The sequence below is a fragment of the Pseudorasbora parva genome, chromosome 2, assembly GCF_024679245.1.
Source record: "Pseudorasbora parva isolate DD20220531a chromosome 2, ASM2467924v1, whole genome shotgun sequence".
In the NCBI taxonomy this organism is placed as follows: Eukaryota; Metazoa; Chordata; class Actinopteri; order Cypriniformes; family Gobionidae; genus Pseudorasbora; species Pseudorasbora parva.
The window spans coordinates 39,534,668-39,559,422 of NC_090173.1; the positions used below are offsets into that span (position 1 = coordinate 39,534,668).

The 24,755-nt window shown below is 39.2% G+C and overlaps 1 protein-coding gene across 3 annotated transcripts in view; it reads right to left on the reverse strand.

Annotated features, from left to right (window-relative positions):
* The window catches only part of sdk1a (sidekick cell adhesion molecule 1a), a 479,647-nt gene that overhangs the window by 79,046 nt on the left and 375,846 nt on the right, over positions 1 to 24,755 (reverse strand). For all 3 annotated transcript variants that reach the window (XM_067420064.1, XM_067420057.1, XM_067420048.1), the window contains 7 exons: positions 16,841 to 16,956; positions 16,535 to 16,730; positions 15,058 to 15,156; positions 12,461 to 12,652; positions 11,660 to 11,781; positions 5,937 to 6,046; positions 1,466 to 1,616 (listed from right to left, as the gene is read on the reverse strand). In XM_067420064.1, coding sequence (XP_067276165.1) covers positions 1,466 to 1,616; positions 5,937 to 6,046; positions 11,660 to 11,781; positions 12,461 to 12,652; positions 15,058 to 15,156; positions 16,535 to 16,730; positions 16,841 to 16,956 — 986 coding nt within the window. The remainder of the gene's footprint in view (positions 1 to 1,465; positions 1,617 to 5,936; positions 6,047 to 11,659; positions 11,782 to 12,460; positions 12,653 to 15,057; positions 15,157 to 16,534; positions 16,731 to 16,840; positions 16,957 to 24,755) is intronic.

The window sequence follows — 24,755 nt, forward strand, 5'->3', positions numbered from 1 at the left end:
TCGTTTACAAGGATTTGGGAAAAATACTAAAGTTGCTTTACAAACCTGCTAGGGCCGGGTTTCCCAATAACGATGTATCTTAGCTATAAAGAGCTAAGTTTTGATCACTCGCAGCAATTCCACGTGCGTTTCCCAAAAATGTACTTAACATGAACGCGCGAGAACGCGCTTTAAGTGCTACTTAAGAGTCGCTGTCCATTTGCGAAGTGCTGAAATATAACCTTATATGGAATCGATTCCTCTGAACGGTTCACCTAATAATTATAAGCAACTCTTATATATATTATAAGCAAATAAGCAACTACCTACAGGCTGAGGCAATGACAAAATGGCTGAACAAAAAAAAAAAGAAAAAAGAAAAATTACCTTTCAAAAAGATGAAATCTATATCCTTCTAGAGGAGGTGGAGCGGGAAAAGATATTATTTTCAACAGATTTAAAGGGCATCGTACAAACAAAGAGAAACAAAACATCTGGGAGGACATTGCTACAAAATTTAAAGTTATAAGTTACATTATTAGTTAAAAGATTGGGTAAAGAGGTCTGCAAGAAATGGCAGGATTTTGCAAGCCTGACAAAAAGGAAGAGGGCACTGCAGAGGAATGTCCAATACATGGCTGGTTTTCGTGCATGTCAGCAAGTCATATAAGTTTATCTCTATTTTTCCCAGTTTTTGAAGTATATTTTCTACATTACTTATTTTATTCTTTTTTTCTTTTTTCTGTCATTTAATTCAGATATGTTTTTGTATTTTTGTTTGTTTGTTACCTGCCCTCATAAAAAACAACAACAACAACAACAACAACAACAACAACAACAACAAAAATACAGGCCTAGTATTATCACAATGCACTTGAATAAAGTTAAAGGTGTAATCTGCCGGTTGTCCTGTAGGTGACCTCATAAGTCTCTCTTCTTACGATACACTTAGAGCTTTACGATTACTCCAGAGCACTCATAGATCTATGAACATTTTAAAGTGCTACTTAAGTTACGATGCTTTTGGGAAACAGACCTTAATATTAAGATCACTCGTATGATCGTTTTTACGATCAACATAGGCTTACGATGCTTTTGGGAAACGCAGCCCAGGCCAGTAGTTGGCAATGTAGCTTTCTAAAGAAACACTATGAGCCTATAGACTGAACATGACGCATGATGTTTGTCATTTACATAATGATGATAATGGTATTGTTGATTTTGAAACATTTTTTTTGTATTTACAGTAAGTTGTTTTATCAAGGAAGATATATCAAAGATGATAATATGAGAGCTTGTTTCTGGCACAATTGCAAGTTTATATTGTGAGATTTGTGAGATAAAAAGTCACAGTTACCTTTTTACTTTTTTATTATATGGCATAAGCAAGCCTCCATATAATACTGTAGCTCAAGAAATGGTGCTAAATTCTCTCTTGCAGGATTTAAACCTACAGTCTTTTAGTTACAACCACAATGCCACTTACCACCCAGCGTAGCCACAAGCTGGTCTCACTGGCCGTGCGTACAGTCACACTGCTGGGCGGCACGTCCGGAGGAGCCTGCAGGGTTTGAATTACACGGGACGGCATGCTCACCGGACTCGGGCCCACGATATTCACCTGCCGCATTCGGAACCTGTAACCATCAAGTTAATCAATCACATTAAAACTTAACTCAACACTGGTATGTCTTCCCAGTGGGAAAATAGATGTCTCTAGTGTTCGTAAATAACCCTGTGTGGGCCTGCTCGCTGCAATTCACTTTATAATTGCATCAATTACCATGAAATCAAAGTTTATCAACAGGCAGAACAAATGGAGAGGCTGAGGCAACATCCATAAGATCTTAACATAAATTGAGGGGTAGAGAAAAACACGGAGGCAAGCAGTTCATCATGAAGCTCAGAGATGATTCAAGCTGGCTGAAACAAACGGAAGAAATCAGATGTTAAACCTGTTTAGATAACAGAAGTAGCTTTATATTATTGGAATTAAATAATAGGATTACGCGTAAACACTCAATAGCTCTGAACATGGCCCTGCCCCTACTGTCGATGACGCACTGGAGCCTCTTAAACTAGAGCACATTCATATCAGTTTGCGGCTCAGTCGCGAGTTATTGTCAGTAATATTAGTTACTTCAGCCTCCAGTTTGCTAGCTAGCTATGCTTTTGTCGCAGAAATGCATACATGGAAATAATCACTTACAAAACAGAATGGTGTCCTTATTTAAATTTCCGAAAAACGATCATATCAAGAAGAGGTGGATTCAATTTGTGAAGAGCCACTTTGATGGAGAGCCGAGGATCACCACCAACACCTGCCTCTGTAGGGGTCGTTTTACACAGGATAGGGATTCACTGATCCGACATCCGGTGCCAACATCATCAGCAGTAACGTTACGTGCCTACCAATGAGTGTAAGTTTCCTTGTGTGCTGATTTTATAATTATAGTAGGTAGTCCATAGTAGAGGGCTGCATTGGGTTTGGGCTCCCGCGGGAGCGGTCGGTTTTACCTTTGCTGTGGGCGGGAGTGGACGGTCAGAAAATTTTCTGGGAGACCCCCAGTGAGATTGGGCGTGTAGATAAATTGATAAATTGAGTCAACAGAATTGAGTCAAGTTGAGAAGAAAACTAAAGCGGCTGTTTACTTGATAATATTCGCGGGACTGGACACAAACATTGCGGGCGTGGGCAGGAGTGGAACACATAGGTTGCGGGAGCATCCATTCTGGCTGTAGCGGTGACAGTTGAGTGAGGCGGAGGCAGCTTTCCCCCTGAGTGGGCGTGGTTTCAGCACAGCCAGCGGACACACCCCCAGCGTTTGAGAGCAGAGAATACTGCTAATTTTTTCAAGATTTTGATCTCTTATTTTATTTACTTGGCTACTTTTTTATCATTTTAATTTGGCTGGGTGGTTAATAACATATTTTTCGATGGTGTGACAACCTCAGAACACATACTTAATTTTGTTATTTTGTTTGTATACCACTAAAGAATAGTCACTAAAGAAGTGTGTTTCTGGTTGTGAGAGAAAGATGATCTTGTTCATCTTCCCAAATAACTCAGCTTTAAGGAAACAGTGGATGCAGTTCGTTTTTTCAGGAGAAGCAACAGAGTTCTGCAAGTGTGTCCCGGTCATGAGTTGAAACCGCAGGTGGTGAGTGAAACGGCATCAAATGTCTTTTTTGTTGCCAATCGGCGCACAAGCGCATATAATGTAAACAACACAAAGGTATAGTGAATTGAAAGTTATCCAGGGTTAATGCCATGATGTAATGTTTGTGTTTCTGTGCTCATGATCATTAGCTCTGTCCGCTGCACGCCTTTACAAGCTCAGCTGTTTTCAGAAAGAATCAGTAGAATGTGTCTGTCTTTTATAAATATGATAAAACTAAGAAAAATCTCAAGATATGAAGGATGCAATACTACTCTATGTCTCTACCAGTTGGCCTACGTAAGCATGCTAGAGGATAGTTTTTAATACCTTAGGTGCTGTGTAAATTAATTCATTATCATTTGTGTTAAAGGTGCCCTAGAATGATTTGAAACAATATTTTAAATTGTTCTCTGATATCTAAATAGAGGGTATGTGGCTTATTTAAGGTCACAAATTGTCCAGATATGGTTTTACAGGTCCATTGAGAAATTGCCCCTAGGATGTAATGCTCTGGTTTTGCCTTATTTGGAAGGGTTGTGATTATTAATCCAGAGTTTGCTCTGATTGGCTGTTTAACTGCACGGCTGATTTTACAATGATAGCTTCTTAACTTTGAATCACGAAATGAACTGGGTAGCTCGTAAATATGTTGTTTGTACAGTAATGTTACAATTTGACAGTAGAGTACTGATTTAAAAGTCGATTTATTTAGCCAAACAAAGTAATGTAGAAGCCACTCAAAATAGCCAGTGTCATGTTTACTACTCACCCGCTGCAAAATAATCATACTTCAGTTCTCAAAAATATATATATTTATTTAACAAATTGACTAGAAGCCTCAACAGGCATCGTTTCAACATCGTTTCAACTTAGATGGTGGAGAAGGTGACGTAAGCTACAAGAATCGAGTGAGCGATCTGTAAGCAACTAAACAGTAGTAGTAAACATAGTTAGCTTGCATGTGTTAATGATGAAATATAGGCTAATTTAGATTTTAATCCATCAAAAGGGATCGACATACGTATCTACTGTTGCATTTTATGACAGCACTGTCAATAATATTAACCTTTGTCATTTGACAAACTATTATGTGTGCTACTTGGAGTTTCCAATAATTACTTTACTAGCATCTTGCTTGGATATAGAGAACACAGGGGATTTTATCGTTAATGTTGTCTTACTAAGAAACTTTCAATTTAATCAGAAATGGGTAGAAAAAGATGGGTTTAAAAAGAAGAGGATAAAATCACTACCTACTGTTTGCAGGAATATTGTTGGAATCGGCCATTTCTTCAGTTTTAGACGCTGAGCGAATCCTGCTTGATATTGTCCAGGTTAGAAAAACTGTCCGTGGTGAAATGGGCCGAGCAAACTAACGATTTTGAATTAAATTATTGCAGTATCAAATTGTAAATAAACATCAACAATGACTGTTGACATTTTTTTATCTGTGGGAAGGCTATGAAAAGTCCTCACATCCCCTGCACAGCCTGAATCATAACATTTATTTCCATGATCCGACGTTATCGCTATCCTCGCAAGACGCTTGTTTACCTGCTCCCAAATTGGTCCGCCTGAATATAAACATGGGCTGACATGCAAATGTTGGGGCGTACATATTAATGAGCCGAGTGATTGCGTCACAGTTGCCATTATGTTGAAAATAGCCTGTTTTTCCGTGGTGTTTTTCACAAACAGGATTTACATATGAAAGAGGAGGCAATGGTGTTTGAGACTCACAGTATGTGATGTCCATTTACTGAACTCTTTATTTTAACTATGGCAAGGTTAATTTAATTTTTCATTCTAGGGCACCTTTAAGGTAACAGAGTTTTTTTTTACTCTATTATGTTTGGCTGGATTCAAAACTCGCATCTAATTGGCTAAAGAGAATGTCCGTTCTCAAGATCGGCCCACACAAATTCATAATTGGCCATAATCCAAGAATTGTGCTTTGCATTTGTGTTTTACATTCTTTTTCTCTTTGCAAGTATATAAACTTTTTTTGTGAATGTGAAAATAGACTATAATTAGACTATTGTTATTAGCGCCACAGTTTACTAAGAACAGATGATTAATATCAAGTCATTGGTTGCTATTACTTCTTTTAGCAGCAACAACAACACAAAACAGGTTAAACTGTTGGCCTGCATGTTTGTTTACATCCACAAGATGCCAAGTGCTATATTGTAGCTCTGGTTATCACTGTTAACTATTGCAAAGTCTGGAGGGATTTTTCGCTGTCGTATTCTGTACACACACAAAATGATCATTCAAATGCGACTGTCACTCGCAGAACTTGCAGTGTGGAGTGAATTCTGAAGTCCATGCATAAAACAAGTGTTTTCTGTGTGTAAATAGATTTCATGCACATACTATGTCTCAGCAATTCTGTAGCAAATCTCAGTTCAATTGTCTTTTTTCAGCATAAGGCAAATATTACAAAGATGTCAAGATCAGAAAGAACAGGAAAGAAGAAAGGAATGAATTAACGGCATCCTCAGGGAAAGAAGCAGAAAATAACAAGATCACAGCCATAAATCCAGAATGGAAAACATTGCCATAGCATGCTGTGTACCATTCGATTTATTTATGCAGGCACAGAATCATAATCTTATTAAGGTGTATACTTGTCTTCAGTAATGCAACTGTAATTGGCGTAATCTAGATGTCTTAATTTGATTAGGCTCACTTAAAATGTGTATTTATTCAGGTTAAAGCAAATGAAAATGCTGCTTACATGGTAATTGCCATCTTAATGCAGCTAATGGGTGTTTGTATAGAAACGTCACTGACCTGTAGTGTGTGAACGGTGTGAGACTGGGCACTTCCAGCAACTGAGCTTCAGGGTCGTTCTCTTTCTCATACAACACCTTCCACTCTTCTTCATCACCGATACTGCCCACCTGAAGACAGAGAACACTGCTGTTACAGTCTGTGGCATCCATATCAACGACCCCTAAATATGATGATCCCCTTATTAGGGATATATTAAAATATAAAGAAAATAAATCTATTATTTTCACTTATCTGTAAGACAATTAATTATTAAGACTATTAAGAGTGAAATTACAAATATGATAACATGTTCATTTTTTGGTATATGTCGACTGACAAATAAAAGTAATAATAATAAATACTAAATAAAAGATTTAGCTATTATATTGACATAGTACTAAACCCAAAGTAATATATTTTTTTGAAATATACATTTTCTTCTACTCAGTAATAGAGCACAAGTTATTGTTTTGTTTTCGCAGTGCTTAACAAAATTATTGCATTAAACATATTTAATAAAACATTTTATTAAGACATTAATTTTGATACAGTATACAGTGTACAGTCATTCAGTGCACCCGGAAAGTATTCACAGCGTTTTACTTTTTCCACATTATATTATGTTACAGCCTTATTCCAAAATAAATTAAATTCACAACTTCCCTAAAAATTCTACAAACAATACACCATAATGACATTGTGAAATAAGTTTGTATGAAATCTTTAAAATCTATTAAACAAAAAACCTTGTACATGTAGGCTATTCACAGCCTTTGCCATGACACTCCAAATTGAGCTCAGGTGCGTCCTGTTTCAACTGATCATCCTTGATATGTTTCTACAACTTGTTTGGAGTACACCTGTGGTAAATTCAGTTGATTGAACATGATTTGGAAAGGCACACACCTGTTTATATTAGGGATGGCATTTCAAGTGAGAGACCATCATGCAAAACTCAAGCCATATAATTATTGTAACATGCTGAAACATATTGTTATGACTGTAATAACATATGACTGTTTTTTGACATCACCCCAAGTTACTGTAACTTTTATATACAGTCTACAGTGTCTGTGTGAGACCATGTGTTGTTCTTCTGTTGTCTTAGGGCGTTTTTACACAGGCAGTTTAGTATATATTAAGTAGAAAATTAAATATATTTAGTTTAGTTTCTTTATTAAGTTAATTTATACACATTTTGGAGCATTTTTTGTTTGTTAAATTAAAGTTTTAGCTAGTTTTTTAAAGTGATAACCAAGCAGCCAGCAGCCGACAGTGAAATTGACCACACTGATCAATTTAGTCTCTCAAATCGACACTTGACTTGTCTTATATATAATAAAGAACATAGATATAAAAATCATCTCTAGTTCACATAAGGTCCCACAGTTAACAGTTCATGTCAGAGCACAAACCAATCCAAGAAGTCAAAAGGGAATTGTCTGCAGACCTCCAAGACAGGATTGTATCGAGACACAGCTCTGGAGAAAAACACTGAAAAAATTCACAATGAGCACAGTGGCCTCTATCATCTGTAAATGGATGAAGTTTGGAACAACCAGGAATCTTCCTAGAGCTGGTCGCCTGGCTAAACGTTGGGGGAGAAGGACCTTTGTCAGGGAGGTGACCAAGAACCCGATGGTCACTCTGACAGAGCTCCAGCGTTTCTCTGTGGAGAGAGGAGAAACTTACAGAAGAACAACAATATCTGTAGCACTCCACCAATCAGGCCTATATGATAGAGTGGCCATATAGAAGCCCCTCCTCAGTAAAAGGCACACGACAGCCCATCTGGCATCACCGCTCATCACCTGGCCAATACCATCCCTATAGTGAAGCATGACTGTGGCAGCATCATGCTGTGGGGATATGTTTCAGCTCAGACTGGGGTGAAAGTTCATCTTCCATAAGGACAACGATCCTAAGCACACAGCCAAGATAACAAAGGAGTAGCTACGGGACAACTCTGTGAATGTCCTTGAGTGGCCCAGCCAGAGGCCAGACTTGGACCCGATTGAACATCTCTGGAGAAAATGGCTGTGCACCGACACTCCACATCCAACCTGATGGGATTTTGAGAGGTCCTGCAAAGAAGAATGGGAGAAACTGCCCGAAAATAGGTGTCAAGCTTGTAGCATCATACTCAAAAAGACTTGAGGCTGTAATTGGTGCCAAAAATGCTTTAAGAAAGTATTAAGCAAAGACTGTAAATTCTTATGTACAAGTGATTTTCATTTATTTTTTTGTAGAATTTTGAGGAAAATAATATATTTAATTTATTTTATTTTATTTGTATAAAAATTAGCTATAGGGCTTTCCTATAGCTCAATGAATAGAGCATGGCGCTAGGTCATGCTCTACTCATTATAGAGCATGAAAGGGTATGGGTTCGATTCCCAGGAAAAGCAAGAATTGACAAAAATGTAAAATGTGTACCTTGAATGTAAGTCACTTTGGATAAAAGCGCCTGCCAAATGCGTAAAAATGAAAATGTAAATTTTTGGAATAAAGCTTGTAAAATAACATAATGGAGAAAAAGTAAAGTCCTGTGAATATCTTCCGGATGCACTGTATATATACACTGATCAGGCATAACATTATGACCGGTCAGTTGAAGTGAATAACACTGATTATCCCTTCATCACGGCACCTGCTAGTGGGAGTGATAACTTAGGCAGCAAGTGAACATTTCGTCTTCAAAGTTGATGTGTTTAAAGCAGGAAAAATGGGCAAGCGTAAAGATTTAATTGAGTTTGACAAGGGCCAAATTGTGATGGCTTTATATTTATATTTATATTTATATTTCAATTTCAAACAAATTTTTCTTCTTTTTAATCATATGGGCCATCTGATGAATTTTGCAAATATGATTAAAGGCACAGGTTTCATCATTCACTAATTTATCACCAGGACACAAAGTCATGTTTACATTTTCCAGGGCTGCTACAAAAAGCACTACGAAATCTATAAAAATGGTTAAATCAATTTTATGTCTTAGTCAGATGGGTGGTTCTTGTCCGGAAGAAAAGGTCAGCCAGGCTCTATGGCAATAGTATGGTTACACAAGACTACCTGGATATTTCCAAACACCTGAGAAAAGTATCTATTAGTATTTGTCAAATGCAGAGTCCAAGTAGTGAATTTAATGAAAGAAGGAGGAAAAAAATCCACACACTTCACTTCATTATACCCAGTACATCACAGGCCAAAGGCGCTTAGACTGTTTTGTAGGGAACGAGCCTTCAGTAAGAATGCAGAGCGGAGCAGGTTAAAGCTTTTTCAATTGAGTCCAGGACAGTGCCAGCCACTGCCCCATTTCAAACACATTGTGCGAGCCAAGTCTAAACCAATCAAAGCTCATAGCACTCAGGAAGATTTACTATGACCAGTGGAGTGTACTGTATGCGGTAAGCATTTATGCCAACTTGATAGATGTTAGACGCGTGGCACCTTATGCTGGAGACTGCCGTTGTATTTCATAGCTGGTGCGTATGCAGGGCCTCTCTCTCACTCTGTGACAGATTTCTGCAGTGGCAGATAGCCCGGCCTCAATCAACTCTGGAATTCAAGTGCCACCACATGAAAAGCAGAGGCTTCCTTTTGCAAACTCTGGGCCGGCGCCGTCAAGCTCAGAGAGGTGACGTCGATTACAAATTAGGAGTCAGTCATGTGATTCAATCTGTCATCACTTTTGCTAAAGTCGCAGGCGACGTGGAAAGGGTTAGGATGTGCTCTCAATACATCTCTGAGCCATGGAGGGCAATCACAACCGGAGCTTGCTGTTATTCAGGGTTGAAATGGAAGTGCTGAGTGGAAGTGAATCAAGTATATGTGATAAGTCCGCATGCAGGCTGTTTTTAAAACCCCTCTGATGACAGCTGGATGCCAATTTGAAGCATTAAACACTTTTCAAGCCTTAACACTTCTGAAAGGGCACAGCATAACCTAATTAGCAAATTGGTCGAATCAAAGGGAGATTTTGATGTGATATTCTTATGTTTTTCAAAATCTTTTTTTTTTTTTACTGCATTTATTTTATTTTTTTTAATGTAAAAGGTATGTAATAAAAAAAATTGTGAGACAAGATACAACAGTTAAAATTGTTTTATTCGATGTACAGTGATCAACAAATAAAAATAGCACAGAAATGTTTTGCTTCACTGCCCCACCTTATATCCTAAAAACCTGCCTATTTATTTATTTATTTATTTATTTATTTATTTATTTATTTATTTATTTATTTAATCTCATTTTATTTTTGTGAGAATTAATACAATAACCAAAAATGTTGTTCAGAGTGCATTGCCCAACAAATAAAAATAGCACAGATATTTTTTTGCTCCACTCTCACCTTGAGTCTACATGAACTTTTTTGTTTCATTCATTGATCGATTAATGCCTAGTTCAGTCATGAAACTCTAGTACTGCGTTCCACTCCACTTTAAGACACGCACTTGCAAACTTCCCTAAGCACTTCCCCTTGGGGGAATCCCCGCCGCCAATTTGAAGTGCGTTCCACTTCGTGAAGTGGACAAGGGAAGTTTATATGGACAGACCCTTGACTGAGTGAGCGAGTCTACTTCATATGTACACTTCAGGTAGCTTCATATACCACAGTGCAACGCGATTGTGACGTCACCACAACACGTCACCATCGCGTTTAATTTACCCCACCACAAACAACTCTAGGATATTTTTAAAAACATTCAAAACAACCCAAAACACCCATATGCATATAGAATGCTGCATTAAATAATTTCGTACAGGAAAAAAATAAATAATAAATCAACTCCATAGTGGATTCCAACTGATCAAGGGCTTAGGGCGTTCCAGTTCAGTGCATTGCAAAGTTTCCGCCAGTAGTGGGCACTCATGCAACGTAAGCAATGACGCACATCCGAGTGAACGAGACAGAGGGAAGTTCGCGAGTGAAGGGCATGATAAAAACGAACTGGAACGCAGCACTGATGGCACAGGCTGATGGGCCCTTAACGCAAGGTGATGATAATTACAACATTAACTACTTGGCACAGCTGATTGGTCCATGTTGCATCTGCAGCCAATGAGCTTGCTGCTTTTTGGTCATGTTATTAATTCTCACAAAAAATAAAATTAGATAAATTTTTTTTATTGTTTCAATTGATTGTATTATATTTTTTGTGAGAATTGATACATTAACTAAAATTGTTGTTCAGTGTGCATTGACCAACAAATACAAATAGTGCAGATATTTTCCCCCCACTATTCCACCTTGAATTATCAAGAACTATAATTTGTCTACACTTATTTAGTCAGTATATACTGACCGTCAAATAAAAATAGCACAAAAATGATTTTGCTCCACTGTCCATTGGCTCAAACTTGGCTGTTTGATTGATTGATGGATTAATTTATTCATTATTTGATTCAGTGATTGATTGATTCATTCATTCACAATGTTTGTGAGATATGCTACAACAGCCAAAATTGTTATTCGGTATACACTGACCGACAAATACAAAGACTAATCTGTCAAACTGTCAAAACAACTGAAATGTACATCGCCAGAATTAGAAGATAAAGCAGACACAAATCATCATAAGTACTTTGCTCAACGCTGCAGGGATGTTTCATTATCTTGTAAAATGTTTTTATTTGCTGGTGAAGACACATCAGGGAGCACTGTGAGGATGTACAGCTTCAGGCCAGCGTGATGGTAGGCACATAATGATCAGATAAAGAAGAACTCAAATATGACTCACCTGCCCCTCAACAATCCACTTAGAGATGGTCGTCTTCCCATCATCCCCTGCACGGAACTTCAGCGTAGCAGAACGTGAACTGATCTTGGAAATAACCAGATTTGATGGAGGCCCGGGAAGTTCTGCGTTAAAGAAAAAAATTCAATAAAATAAATAAACACAAACTGTAAAAGTCACTTCTAAAAAACATCCGCACACCACAACAATCAATAAACACAAAACATCCACACGCCTGCCTTTTAAGCCTTTCTGAATTATGACCAGAATATTTTTAATAACACAGTGTAGATCCATGTTGCACAAGGGACTGAGTCAAAAAAAAAGAGATTTGCGATTCTTTTGAAGTGCAGAGATAAAAAGTCTCATTTGGGTCGAGAAACCTTTGATGAAATTACACTGGAATTAAATCAAATAACAGACGATAGTCTCGCATCTGCCTGAAATCCCCAGTGAAATGTGTAGATGTCTGTTTCCCTAATGTCTCACAATATGCAATTTATCAGCAGGCATTATGATTTTGGCTTGGCGTTCAGCCAGTTCAGCATTTGCCTTCTTTCAGCGAGCGAGAGAAAGTCTGCCTTAAAGCTGGTATAAATGAATATTTCTCCTTCAGTGCCACATTTGATTTATGGCAGTGCATGGGCAACAACTTTGCAGTTTCTGAGCAGAAAAAGCCAACTAAAAAGATCATCATTCATTCTTATATTGCTTGTGTACAATAAACATCCATAAATAAGGAAGAGTAGCTCCTTCAATACAGGTTTTATTTTTAATTGTCTATGTTCAAAAGCTATGACAGACCTGGTGGCACTCCCGACGAAATGGTGGAGGAAGTTACAGTTCCAACTCCCGCCTCTGTCATAGCTGCCACTTCCAGCGTGTACGTGGTGAGGGATGTCAAACCGGTGACCTTGTAGTCCAGCGTGGTGTTGGCCAAAGTGCGCGCCACCCGTGATAGGTTCTTCCCCTGCACCTCCCAGGATACCAGGTAACCTGCAAAACACCATCAAATGAATTGAAACTCAAGAAGTCATTTATACACTTGATGGTTTAAAACCTGTGGGAATGGGCCAATTCGGGCACCTCACCCAAGTCCAACCTGGGATGACAACTCGCCAGAGAAGGAGGAATTTTTCTGGGGTCTTGAACTTGAAATAAACAATCTCTCCTTAACAAACAAGGTGGGTGAAATGGAGAACTGCTGTAGTGAGTTGTCTAGACCCGGGGCCCTGCCCCCTAACCTGCATCTAACTGAGACTAATAGCCAGCAGAGATCCTATGTAATTTGCTGTTTATTGGGAGTATTTTCTCCCAGAGTCAGCACTGTTTCCAATCGCTGAATGTCCTTTTCCATTGAGACGCTCATAAATCAAGCTTTGTGCTGGGAGAGGCTGCTAGTGAACCGGCATAGGCAACATTCAAAGAGCAACAATGCTGTGTACATTGATATAGACAGGAGCTATTTAGTCTAATGTATGTCTGATCTCATTCGTCACTATACTTTCAATCAACATTCAGAGTCGTTCCTCGACTCACTCGGCTTAATCTATGTCCAGTATCAATCTAACAATGCCTCATTAGTCCAGATCTAATTCTTTCTCCGAATTATTGAGACTTCACCCGTGACTCTTATGAAAATGTGAAAATGTGCTGTCCTGGTCAAAAATAAAGAAAAAAAAGAAAGAAAAAAAAGAGAGATAAATGAAAGATACAAAATTTTGCATATAGGACAGGGGCTGAATTTCTTTTTGAAAAATATAGGAGGGGGGATTGGTGAATTAAAATTACATTTCTCTCACCTAAATGTTTGCTCACCCACTTTGATCTTATAAATTGATCTGTTTGCAATTCACTTCTTGAATGCTAAAACACCTGTATCAGCACCAACCCCCAGCCACACACACACACACACACACACACACACACACACACACACACACACACACACACACACAACCACACACACACGCACACACACACACACACACACACACACACACACACACACACACACACACACACACACACACACACACACACACACACACACACACACACACACACACACACACACACACACACACACACACACACGCATGCACACACATTCACAAAAGCATCCTTTACAGCTGTGCAACAGGGAGCAAAAATTGTTTCTGCCAACAGAATGCAAACAACAATGCCATAATTGCCTTTGTGCAAAAACTCAATGAAGTGTTAAATAGAAGTGTATCCATTAATAAAGCTATACGAACATCCAAGAGTTGCCAAATGAAAATTGAGCTCCTTCACGGGCTCACCTGCTATGTCTAATGCAACGTTCAGCTACATTTAAACAGAGGGGACAGATTACATTTCATTTAACAGGCAAATCTCAACTCAACATTCTCAAAACTAACAAACAAATTCATTCTGATTTATTGCTGGCAAAATGTAAGTATTTTGCTTGATAGTTCTGAAATGTCTTTTTACAGTTTTTCTCAATAGTTTACACACAAATTCTGGTACTTGAGACACAATGACCACAACATGTAACTCATTCACCGACCCCCTAAACCAATTCTGCTAAACTACAAGCACAGTTCCTGTTTTACACTCAAATTGCAGTTCTAAAACATACTTTTTTCAAAACACTACACACAATTCTCTGCTTTTGGCACAATTTCCATGCAAAAAATATCTTGTTTTCACAAGGACTCATCTGACTCATCTCATCACAAGGGCAAACACCCGTCACACAGTTTTACAGTTAGCAATCAGAGCTTTAGCATAAAAGGGTAACAGGGGGATGCAGCATAGGCATTTTTATTTTTTATTATTTTTTTTACTGTAACTGTATTCAGTAAATTCTTCTGTTGTTTTGTATGTAGTGTATGTGCAACTTTGTGTTGGTTGGGAATGGGATGTACACTGTGTACATTGTTTTTGCAGGAAAAATAAAATAATTGTACCATGTATTTGTGTGTTATATAAATATAAAAACAATATTCTCAAATATTTTACAACACACTTATGTTTGCACTGTCTGTAGTAACATTGAACCAAAAAATGCCTAAGTCATTATGATGAATGGAGAAGTGTTTTACATTCATCAGTGTTTTACATTGAGCACATCAGTGTTCAGCTGGTTCTTATAAATGTATATCCATATGATGGTTTGTGTGTGTCATTTGAAAAAAAAAATCCCATTTTGAGAAGAAATAACATTGTTTTGAATGTAAAGTGTCATTTTGCAGGAGAATTGAGGGGTTTCCCCCATTGTGTGGTTTTTTTTTGGGGGATTTGTGTGTAGAGTTTTGAGAATATGAGGCATGCTTTCAGAAAATGTGTGTAAACAATTGAGAAAAACTGTAAAGTATCACATCAATAAAAGCAGCGGAAAGGTCAAAAACACTCACCAGTAATGATACCGTTCTTATTCACAGGTTCCTCCCAGCTCACTCTCAGAGACGTGTCCAATATCTCCGTAAAGCTCAAGCGACCGACAGGGCCTGGAACTAAACACAAAGATGTTACCCGGTTGTAGACCTCCTTTTTGTTTCTAAACAAACTCCACTTTCTACCGTAGGCTAATTGAGCTGATTATAGACTAATCCACACTCTAATTGTGAAACATGTGAAATAAGCCATTATTTACTCCTTTTATAATGAACCACAACAAAGTTTCCAGTGATATCAGAACCTGACATTTCTTTTATTGTAACACTTCTCTTGAAAGTAACCAAAATAATTTCTCACTTGTAGTGTCATAGACGCCTAAAGACACTGATATAATTATATTGGCTTGACCCACAGAGCAGTATTTGTGCTTAAGTCTGAGCAGCACTTTAATTAATGTGACTTTTATAAGACATGTTATAATTTGGTATTTTAACAACCCCAAACTACCCCAGCAGAGTTTCAGAGCAAGAACGCTGTCACAATGCTGATGGCCAAAAGCTGGTGGTAAGCTACATATAATAAAATATTTATATATTATTATTTTAATATTACAATATATATATATATATATATATATATATATATATATATATATATATATATATATATATATATATATATATATATATATATATATATATATATATATAAACAAATGTGAATAATTTTAACAAAATAAAATGAATCATAATTGTTTCTTATTTAGTACTGTCCTGAATAAGATATTTTACATAAAATGTTTACATATATTCCACAAGACAAAAAATAGCAGAATTAGACAGAAGTGGGAGGAGTGAGTGACCGGTGCGGTCTCGAGTCCTCTCATGAGGGAGCTCGGAGGCATACAAGAGCGAGCAACACCAGTGAAAGATGAGAAAGGACCAGGCCTGGGTTTGTGTTGTGTTTTATTTATGTTTTATTATATGTGTGTGTGGCAGCTGTCCGTGGGGGGCTGCCCGCGTTACTTCCAGGTAATTTTTTGAGTAAAGTCTTTTAATTGTTCCCGCCTCCTTCTTCCATGAAATAAGAGCCCTGATTCTAAATACTGTGTTACTGGATGGTCCTTTTTTCCTTTGACCCTTGTTTGTCCTGAGCAATTAAACTGCCCAATGTTCTTCATAAAAATCATCCAGGACCTGCAAATTCTTCAGCATCTTTTAAACCCTTTCAAGCAATGAGATGACCAAATGTGTCTTATTTTGTTTTAATATCCCTTTGGAAGCAATAGAAGAATTTCCTGGAAGACAAACTGAGTACAATTTACCTTGATCTTCAAAGTTTTCACCCCTGGCTTTTAATGCATCATGATTTCCTCAGGAGCATCAGTGAATGTTTGAACGACAGTCAGTATCAAATCCATTTTATTAAGTAATATGATTCAGTGAGAGACAGAAACACTACCTGAACCGACAAAAGAAACAGACTATTACTTACTGTCCTCATGAGTTTGCACTAATTTGGGGGCACTGCGGGGTCCGTTCCCTGGTGTTGTGAAGCACAGCACTGATGTCAAGTACCAGGTGAACTTTTTCAGACCGCTGATGAAACCGAAGTGACGTGTCCCATGATAATCAGGAGTGATGGTCACTACAATAACATCCTCTGGAGACCGTTCGGGCCATGCCATCAACTGAGGGACAGACCAGTGTCACTCAAACAGAACAAGAAAACGAAGGAGCAAAACAACAACAACAACAACAATGAATGGACACAAAACATATAGTTTATATACGAGTGTACCTTGTAACCTTGATTAATGCCATTGATGAACTGCTGAGGTGGTGGATTCCAAGTAAATTCAATGGTGGTTGAGTTCACTGCTTTGGCCTCCACACCCTGAGGGGGCGATGTAGGAACTGCAGGCAAGCACATACTGCAAGTTAGACTCCTATTCACCTAATTTTTTTTTCTCAGCCCCAGACTCCGGTCACTGAACATCTGATGCATTATGGCACAGTAAATTGCAAACACTTTCGAGAAGACAAACATCTAAATCTTATTGGCTGGCTTCTACACGTTTTCTAGGAGCTTAGTGTGCAGTGATCTTTAAAGGTGGCATGAAACGGAAGTTGAGATCGTCTTTTTCTCCTTATTGTGACGTATATCTGAGTGACATAGCCTCTGAAATTAGAAAAATGTAGGGCGGGACTTGAGAACGAATTCAGAGAGGTTTGAGTCCGAATCGAGACCGAGTTCAGAGAGATTTGAGTCCGAATCAAGATCGATTTAGAGAGGTTTGAATCCGAATCAAGACCGGGTTCAGAGAGGTTTGAGTCTGAGTCGAGACCGAGTTCAGAGAGGTTTGAGTCCGAGTCAATACTGAGTTCAGAGAGGTTTGAGTCAGAGTCGAGACCGAGTTCAGAGAGGTTTGAGTCTGAGTCGAGACCGAGTTCAGAGAGGTTTGAGTCACAGTCGAGACCGAGTTCAGAGAGGTTTAAGTCCGAATCGAGACTGAGTTCAGAGAGGTTTGAGTCCGAGTCAATACTGAGCTCAGATAGGTTTGAGTCTGAGTCGAGACCGAGTTCAGAGAGGTTTGAGTCTGAGTCGAGACCGAGTTCAGAGAGGTTTGAGTCCGAATCGAGACTGAGTTCAGAGAGGTTTGAGTCCGAGTCAATACTGAGTTCAGAGAGGTTTGAGTCAGAGTCGAGACCGAGTTCAGAGAGGTTTGAGTCTGAGTCGAGACCGAGTTCAGAGAGGTTTGAGTCTGAGTCGAGACCGAGATTAGAGGTTTGAGTCTGAGTCGAGACCGAGTTCAGAGAGGTTTGAGTCTGAGCCGAGACCGAGTTCAGAGAGGTTTGAGTCTGAGTTGAGACCGAGTTCAGAGAGGTTTGAGTCTGAGTCGAGACCGAGTTCAGAGAGGTTTGAGTCACAGTCGAGACCGAGTTCAGAGAGGTTTAAGTCCGAATCGAGACTGAGTTCAGAGAGGTTTGAGTCCGAGTCAATACTGAGTTCAGAGAGGTTTGAGTCAGAGTCGAGACCGAGTTCAGAGAGGTTTGAGTCAGAGTCGAGACCGAGTTAAGAGAGGTTTGAGTCTGAGTCGAGACCGAGTTCAGAGAGATTTGAGTCCGAATCAAGATCGATTTAGAGAGGTTTGAATCCGAATCAAGACCGGGTTCAGAGAGGTTTGAGTCTGAGTCGAGACCGAGTTCAGAGAGGTTTGAGTCTGAGTCGAGACCGAGTTCAGAGAGGTTTGAGTCCGAATCGAGACTGAGTTCAGAGAGGTTTGAGTCCGAGTCAATACTGAGTTCAGAGAGGTTTGAGTCAGAGTCGAGACCGAGTTCAGAGAGGTTTGAGTCTGAGTCGAGACCGATTTCAGAGAGGTTTGAGTCTGAGTCGAGACCGAGATTAGAGAGGTTTGAGTCTGAGTCGAGACCGAGTTCAGAGAGGTTTGAGTCTGAGCCGAGACCGAGTTCAGAGAGGTTTGAGTCTGAGTCGAGACCGAGTTCAGAGAGGTTTGAGTCTGAATCGAGACCGAGTTCAGAGAGGTTTGAGTCTGAGTCAAGACCTAGTTCAGAGAGGTTTGAGTTCGAGTCGAGACAGAGTTCAGAGAGGTTTGAGTCCGAATCGAGATCGAGTTCAGAGAGGTTTGAGTCTGAGTTGAGATTGAGTTCAGAGAGGTTTGAGTCCGAATCGAGACCGAGTTCAGAGAGGGTTGAGTCCGAATCGAGACCGAGTTCAGAGAGGTTTGAGTCTGAGTCGAGACCGAGTTCAGAGAGGTTTGAGTCTGAGTCAAGACCTAGTTCAGAGAGGTTTGAGTTCGAGTCGAGACAGAGTTCAGAGAGGTTTGAGTCCGAATCGAGATCGAGTTCAGAGAGGTTTGAGTCTGAGTTGAGACCGAGTTCAGAGAGGTTTGAGTATGAGTCAAGACCGAGTTCAGAGAGGTTTGAGTCCGAGTCGAGACCGAGTTCAGAGAGGTTTGAGTCCGAATCAAGTCCGAGTTCAGAGAGGTTTGAGTCCGAATCGAGACCGAGTTCAGAGAGGTTTGAGTCTGAGTAGAGACCGAGTTCAGAGAGGTTTGAGTCTGAATCGAGACCAAGTTCAGAGAGGTTTGAGTCCAAATTGAGATTGAGTTCAGAGAGGTTTGAGTCCGAATCGAGACCAAGTTCAGAGAGGTTTGAGTCCAAATTGAGATTGAGTTCAGAGAGGTTTGAGTCCGAGTCGAGACCAAGTTCAGAGAGGTTTGGGTCCGAGTCGAGACCGAGTTCAGAGAGGTTTGAGTCCGAATCAAGTCCGAGTTCAGAGAGGTTTGAGTCCGAATCGAGACCGAGTTCAGAGAGGTTTGAGTCTGAGTAGAGACCAAGTTCAGAGAGGTTTGAGTCTGAATCGAGACCAAGTTCAGAGAGGTTTGAGTCCAAATTGAGATTGAGTTCAGAGAGGTTTGAGTCCGAATCGAGACCAAGTTCAGAGAGGTTTGAGTCCAAATTGAGATTGAGTTCAGAGAGGTTTGAGTCCGAGTCGAGACCAAGTTCAGAGAGGTTTGAGTCCGAGTCGAGACCGAGATTAGAGAGGTTTGAGTCTGAGTCAAGACTGAGTTCAGAGAGGGTTGAGTCCAAATCGAGACCGAGTTCAGAGAGGGTTGAGTCCGAATCGAGACCAAGTTCAGAGAGGTTTGAGTCTGAGTCGAGAACGTGTTCAGAGAGGTTTGAGTCTGAGTTGAGACCGAGTTCAGAGAGATTTGAGTCTAAATCGAGGCCGAGTTCAGAGAGGTTTGAGTCCGAATCAAGTCTGAGTTCAGAGAGGTTTGAGTCCGAATCGAGACCGAGTTCAGAGAGGTTTGAGTCTGAGTAGAGACCAAGTTCAGAGAGGTTTGAGTCTGAATCGAGACCAAGTTCAGAGAGGTTTGAGTCCAAATTGAGATTGAGTTCAGAGAGGTTTGAGTCCGAATCGAGACCAAGTTCAGAGAGGTTTGAGTCCAAAATGAGATTGAGTTCAGAGAGGTTTGAGTCCGAGTCGAGACCAAGTTCAGAGAGGTTTGGGTCCGAGTCGAGACCGAAATTAGAGAGGGTTCGGTCCGAATCAAGACCGAGCTCAGAGAGGTTTGAGTCCGAGTCAAGACCGAGTTCAGAGAGATTTGAGTCCGAGTCGAGACCGAGATTAGAGAGGTTTGAGTCTGAGTCAAGACTGAGTTCAGAGAGGGTTGAGTCCAAATCGAGACCGAGTTCAGAGAGGGTTGAGTCCGAATCGAGACCAAGTTCAGAGAGGTTTGAGTCGGAGTCGAGAATGTGTTCAGAGAGGTTTGAGTCTGAGTTGAGACCGAGTTCAGAGAGATTTGAGTCTAAATCGAGACCGAGTTCAGAGAGGTTTGAGTCCAAGTCGAGACCGAGTTCAGAGAGGTTTGAGTCTAAATCAAGACCGAGTTCAGAGAAATTTGAGTCTGAGTCGAGACCGAGTTTAGAGAGGTATGAGTCCGAGTCGAGACCGAGTTCAGAGAGGTATGAGTCCGAGTCGAGACCGAGTTCAGAGAGGTTTGAGTCTGAGTCGAGACCAAGTTCAGAGAGGTTTGAGTCTGAGCCGAGACCGAGTTCAGAGAGGTTTGAGTCTGAGCCGAGACCGAGTTCAGAGAGGTTTGAGTCTGAGTCGAGTCCGAGTTTAGAGAGGTTTGAGTCCGAGTCGAGACCAAGTTCAGAGAGGTTTGCGTCCGAGTCGAGAACGAGTTCAGTGAGGTTTGAGTCCAAGTCGAGACCGAGTTCAGAGAAATTTAAGTCAGAGTCGAGACAGAGACCAGAGAAAATCCACAAACAACATTAGAACTCAATTGAATTCACTTTTCACAGTTTTCATTTATATGCTGTTTAATATTGATGAACACTTTATATGCATATGATTACACGTGATATCGTACACCCTAGAGTGACTCATTATATCACTTTTAATGTCAGTCAGAGAGCCTCTTTTTGACTAAATGGGTGTTCATTAGCTAATTGCAGCAGCTAAAGATCCCAGACCTTATGTCTTCAGGCTAAGATCTGGCTATGTAAGAGGCGCATCCATTTGTAACTTGAATGGCTTTCCATGTCATCTGCTTCCAGTTATTTTAACTGGACAAAATCAGTACAATATGCTGCTGGATACTGCAAAGTGCTTTTTATTTTATTTTTTATAAAACTTATTTTAATGTATTGTCGTAATCATAAACACTGGTAGCACTAATTGCTTTGCCATTTACTGCACTTTGTTTTTCTTCTAATAAACTATTTCCTCATTTTTACAAAAGTTTTATGGCCCCCAGAATATTTTGTCTTATGAATATCAGAATATGCAATATTTAAAAGAAAGAACAGACCTTCTTTTAAACTAAAAAGTCTGTTTCATTCTAGCTTTCTTTAATCAATGAATTAATTTTTTCATTAAAAAAAGCAACATTTTAAGCAAAAAGCCTATGTCTGGAATGGATTCAGAATGATGTTTAAAACATAGATGGAGTAGATCTATAGCTCGTCCTGGGTCAACATTTCAATCAGAAATATTAGGTCGTTTTCATTTATATGCTGTTTAATATTGATGAACACGTTATTTTATATATGCGTATGATTACACGTGATATCGTACACCCTAGTGTGACTCATTATATCAGCTACTCTGCTAGTCAAAGGTTTGGACAGGTCTACTCATTCATGATTATTACTATTTCTCTCATTTTAGAATAAAGGCTATATATAATCTATGACAGAATTTCAGTTATGAGAATTATAAAATAAGGATATTTGAACAGAAGAAGACTTAATATAGAAATAATTTGCAAGTGTTTTGGCATGTTAAAAAAATCTCTCCTCTTGTTGCTGGTTCTTCTGAAAAGAGGGCTATGGAAAGTAAGTTCAAAAACAGTAATGTCTAAGGTCTAGGGGCTCATTTATACCTGCATGGCTGTGACTGATGTAATGAAAGCTTTCGACAAGACTTAAAGGGAATCATTTACATGGTGTTTGAGCATAAGTGTGTACACAACCACTCTATAATGGTTAGATGGTTATAATAATTTCTGCTAGTGCACCTACTGGAAACACTAGAATCTCAGCTCCATGATAAACAATCTAAATATTCAGTTGATGGCTGTATTTATGAACACAGAACACATTTTTTTTATTCCACTGTGGTACTTTTCCATCGCTTTTCTATGTAAACACGATAGACAGAAGTGTTTTACCATTGTGTTCGCATCCTACATCTTTACAGCGTATAAATACACAGAGGTAAAATAAAGTTTAACCTTAAAGGAAATGTATGTAAGAAATGTATTTCAATTAATCATAAAATGGCCCTGATATGTCTGGACATTAAGAAATCATGTTAATTTCAAATACTTATACCACTGACAATAGTAGTCCGGCCAGGATATTGTCATTTAAAAGTTGTTGTTGCAGCCCTTAATTGATGTTGATGTTGACATGTTGTGTTTTGGCCTGAAGCTCCGTTCTCCACCTATCTACCAATCACAAAGTCAGTAGGGTTTCAGCATCCGGGTTGCCAGATCTGCTCTAGTTACCACAGCTGCATCTACAAATGTTCCTGCTGGATCCTGCAGCCTATCTGGCAACCTCGAGTCAGGGGGCGGGGGAGAGGGGATTGTGATTGCAGTTCCAGTTTTGGCCACAATCTTGCATACACTTCCTTTAAAAACATCCAAAGCATGTGTCTTTGCGTCTAAAACGGCATTGCGTGTGAATAGTGCAAAGTCCGTCTAGCGAATATTTACATTGAAAATAATGGAAAGGCAGCGCAGTGAAGCGCAAAACCACGTTCTGTGGACACAGAAGACTTATATTACATCTTGTAAAAAGGGGCACAATAGAGGGTATATCACCATCAGCTGGAGTGACTGAGAGGCAGTAAAGGTCTACAGCGTGAATGCCGCGAAAAACACATAAAACCAAAAAGACAGACTTGATAATAGTGTGCTATTTTCTCACTCAGACCACTGCCGTCTTCTTCTTTTGCTACTGATTTTAAAGGGAAATGCTGCCCATAACTGCTGGTCTAGGACCTGTAATCCTCGTAATCCTCTGTAAGAATTCATAATAATAGCATATTACTAGCAAAAAAGAGTTGGCAAAATATCCAGTGCGTATCTGTATTTGCACTCGTCAAAAGATTCAATTTCTAATGTGTTTTCACTTCAGTGAGTAATGCAGCCAATCACAGACATGTTTGTTGATTTCTACAATGCAATGGCCAATCACAGGTGTTTGTGTTAGAATCCACTCACAGCTGGAGTTTTTGTGCAGTGTTGAGTTCTGCATGTGTGTTAATCCTCTCTAAGTGTGGATATTATGTAAACAAGAGATTCATGGTGTCATAAGCTTCACTGATTGTTATAAAGGAACTTTGTGAGATCACATTCATTGAATGAGTGACAGCTTTCAGTGATTATAAAGGGAGCAGTGCACTGTCTTGGTGATATAAAAAAAGCCTACAATATATTCAGAATTTGAATAAAACTTTTGTTTTCCATTCTTGACAAGTGTCACTGTCCATATACACGCTTCAATACATAAACCCATCTGCATATACATGTGGGATTCACTCTTGAAATTGTAATAAATATGATAAATATTTATGTATCGAAATCAGGCTCAAATGTAAATTTCAGGAAAACCTGATTCCTTGGCTGCATGTCAATATCCATGAAACACTGGATTTTTGGTAAGTTGTAAGGAACACTATATCGAGTCCAGCCTAGTTTAAACTGATTACCATTTGTTTTACTCGTGTTTTCCCCCATTAACCTTTCTGCCACTCCGCTGAGGCGGTGTGTTATGGCGGGAAACTGATGTCGATGCATACCCTCTACAGGTCACCTCTAAAGTTGACAGGTTTTGGGACACTGAATGTACTGTATGTGGATTCCACCTATATACTGATTGATCATCTATGAGTCAAATAAAACTCAAATACATTTTGCCTTGCTTGGACACACAAGACAGACAGCCGCAGACACCACCTAAACATGTCTGACATGCCTAGTTCACACGGTATTTGAATGCATCCAAATCTGATTTTCCCTCCAAATGTGACGCATGCAAATGTATTTTTTTAATGACAGTGTGAATTAAAAAATTACAATGAATTTGTCATTTTCAATTCCAATGAGAGAAACTTTTTATATGTGAAGATTCGAATTAACTGTAGATTGTTATTTGCCCATAACATATGTGCTCATGAACATTAGGTCTCAAATGACACTTGCTTTGAATCGAAATAATAATGAAAGTGACAACTGATGTTAAAATGTTAAGGCTAATGTAAAACCTGAAGTCTAACGAAATCTGTATTATGTAATGATTTCCAGAAAACTGTAAATGGCTTAAAAAACAAACAAACACGAGACGAGTTATAGAGTTTGCTCTTATTTTTATAATGCAAAATGCATCAACTTATAAAGTGCCCATTAAATGAATATTGTTAGAATCGCAACATTATTAAAATGCATCAGTTCAATTAAGTATCTCAGTTTACAGCCTTCATGGTGCACCTGAGATGTCCCTGAGACATTTCTGACCTTTTATGAAGGAGGACGCTGTGGCATGGAGACAATAAATGAAAGAAAAAGAGACATTCAAATTCTATTATACATCCAGTATCCTTCTAAAAGCCTGAATTGAGAGAGAGCCGGCAGTCAAATGACAGGCCAGGTCTTATATAAGCCAAAACACAAATA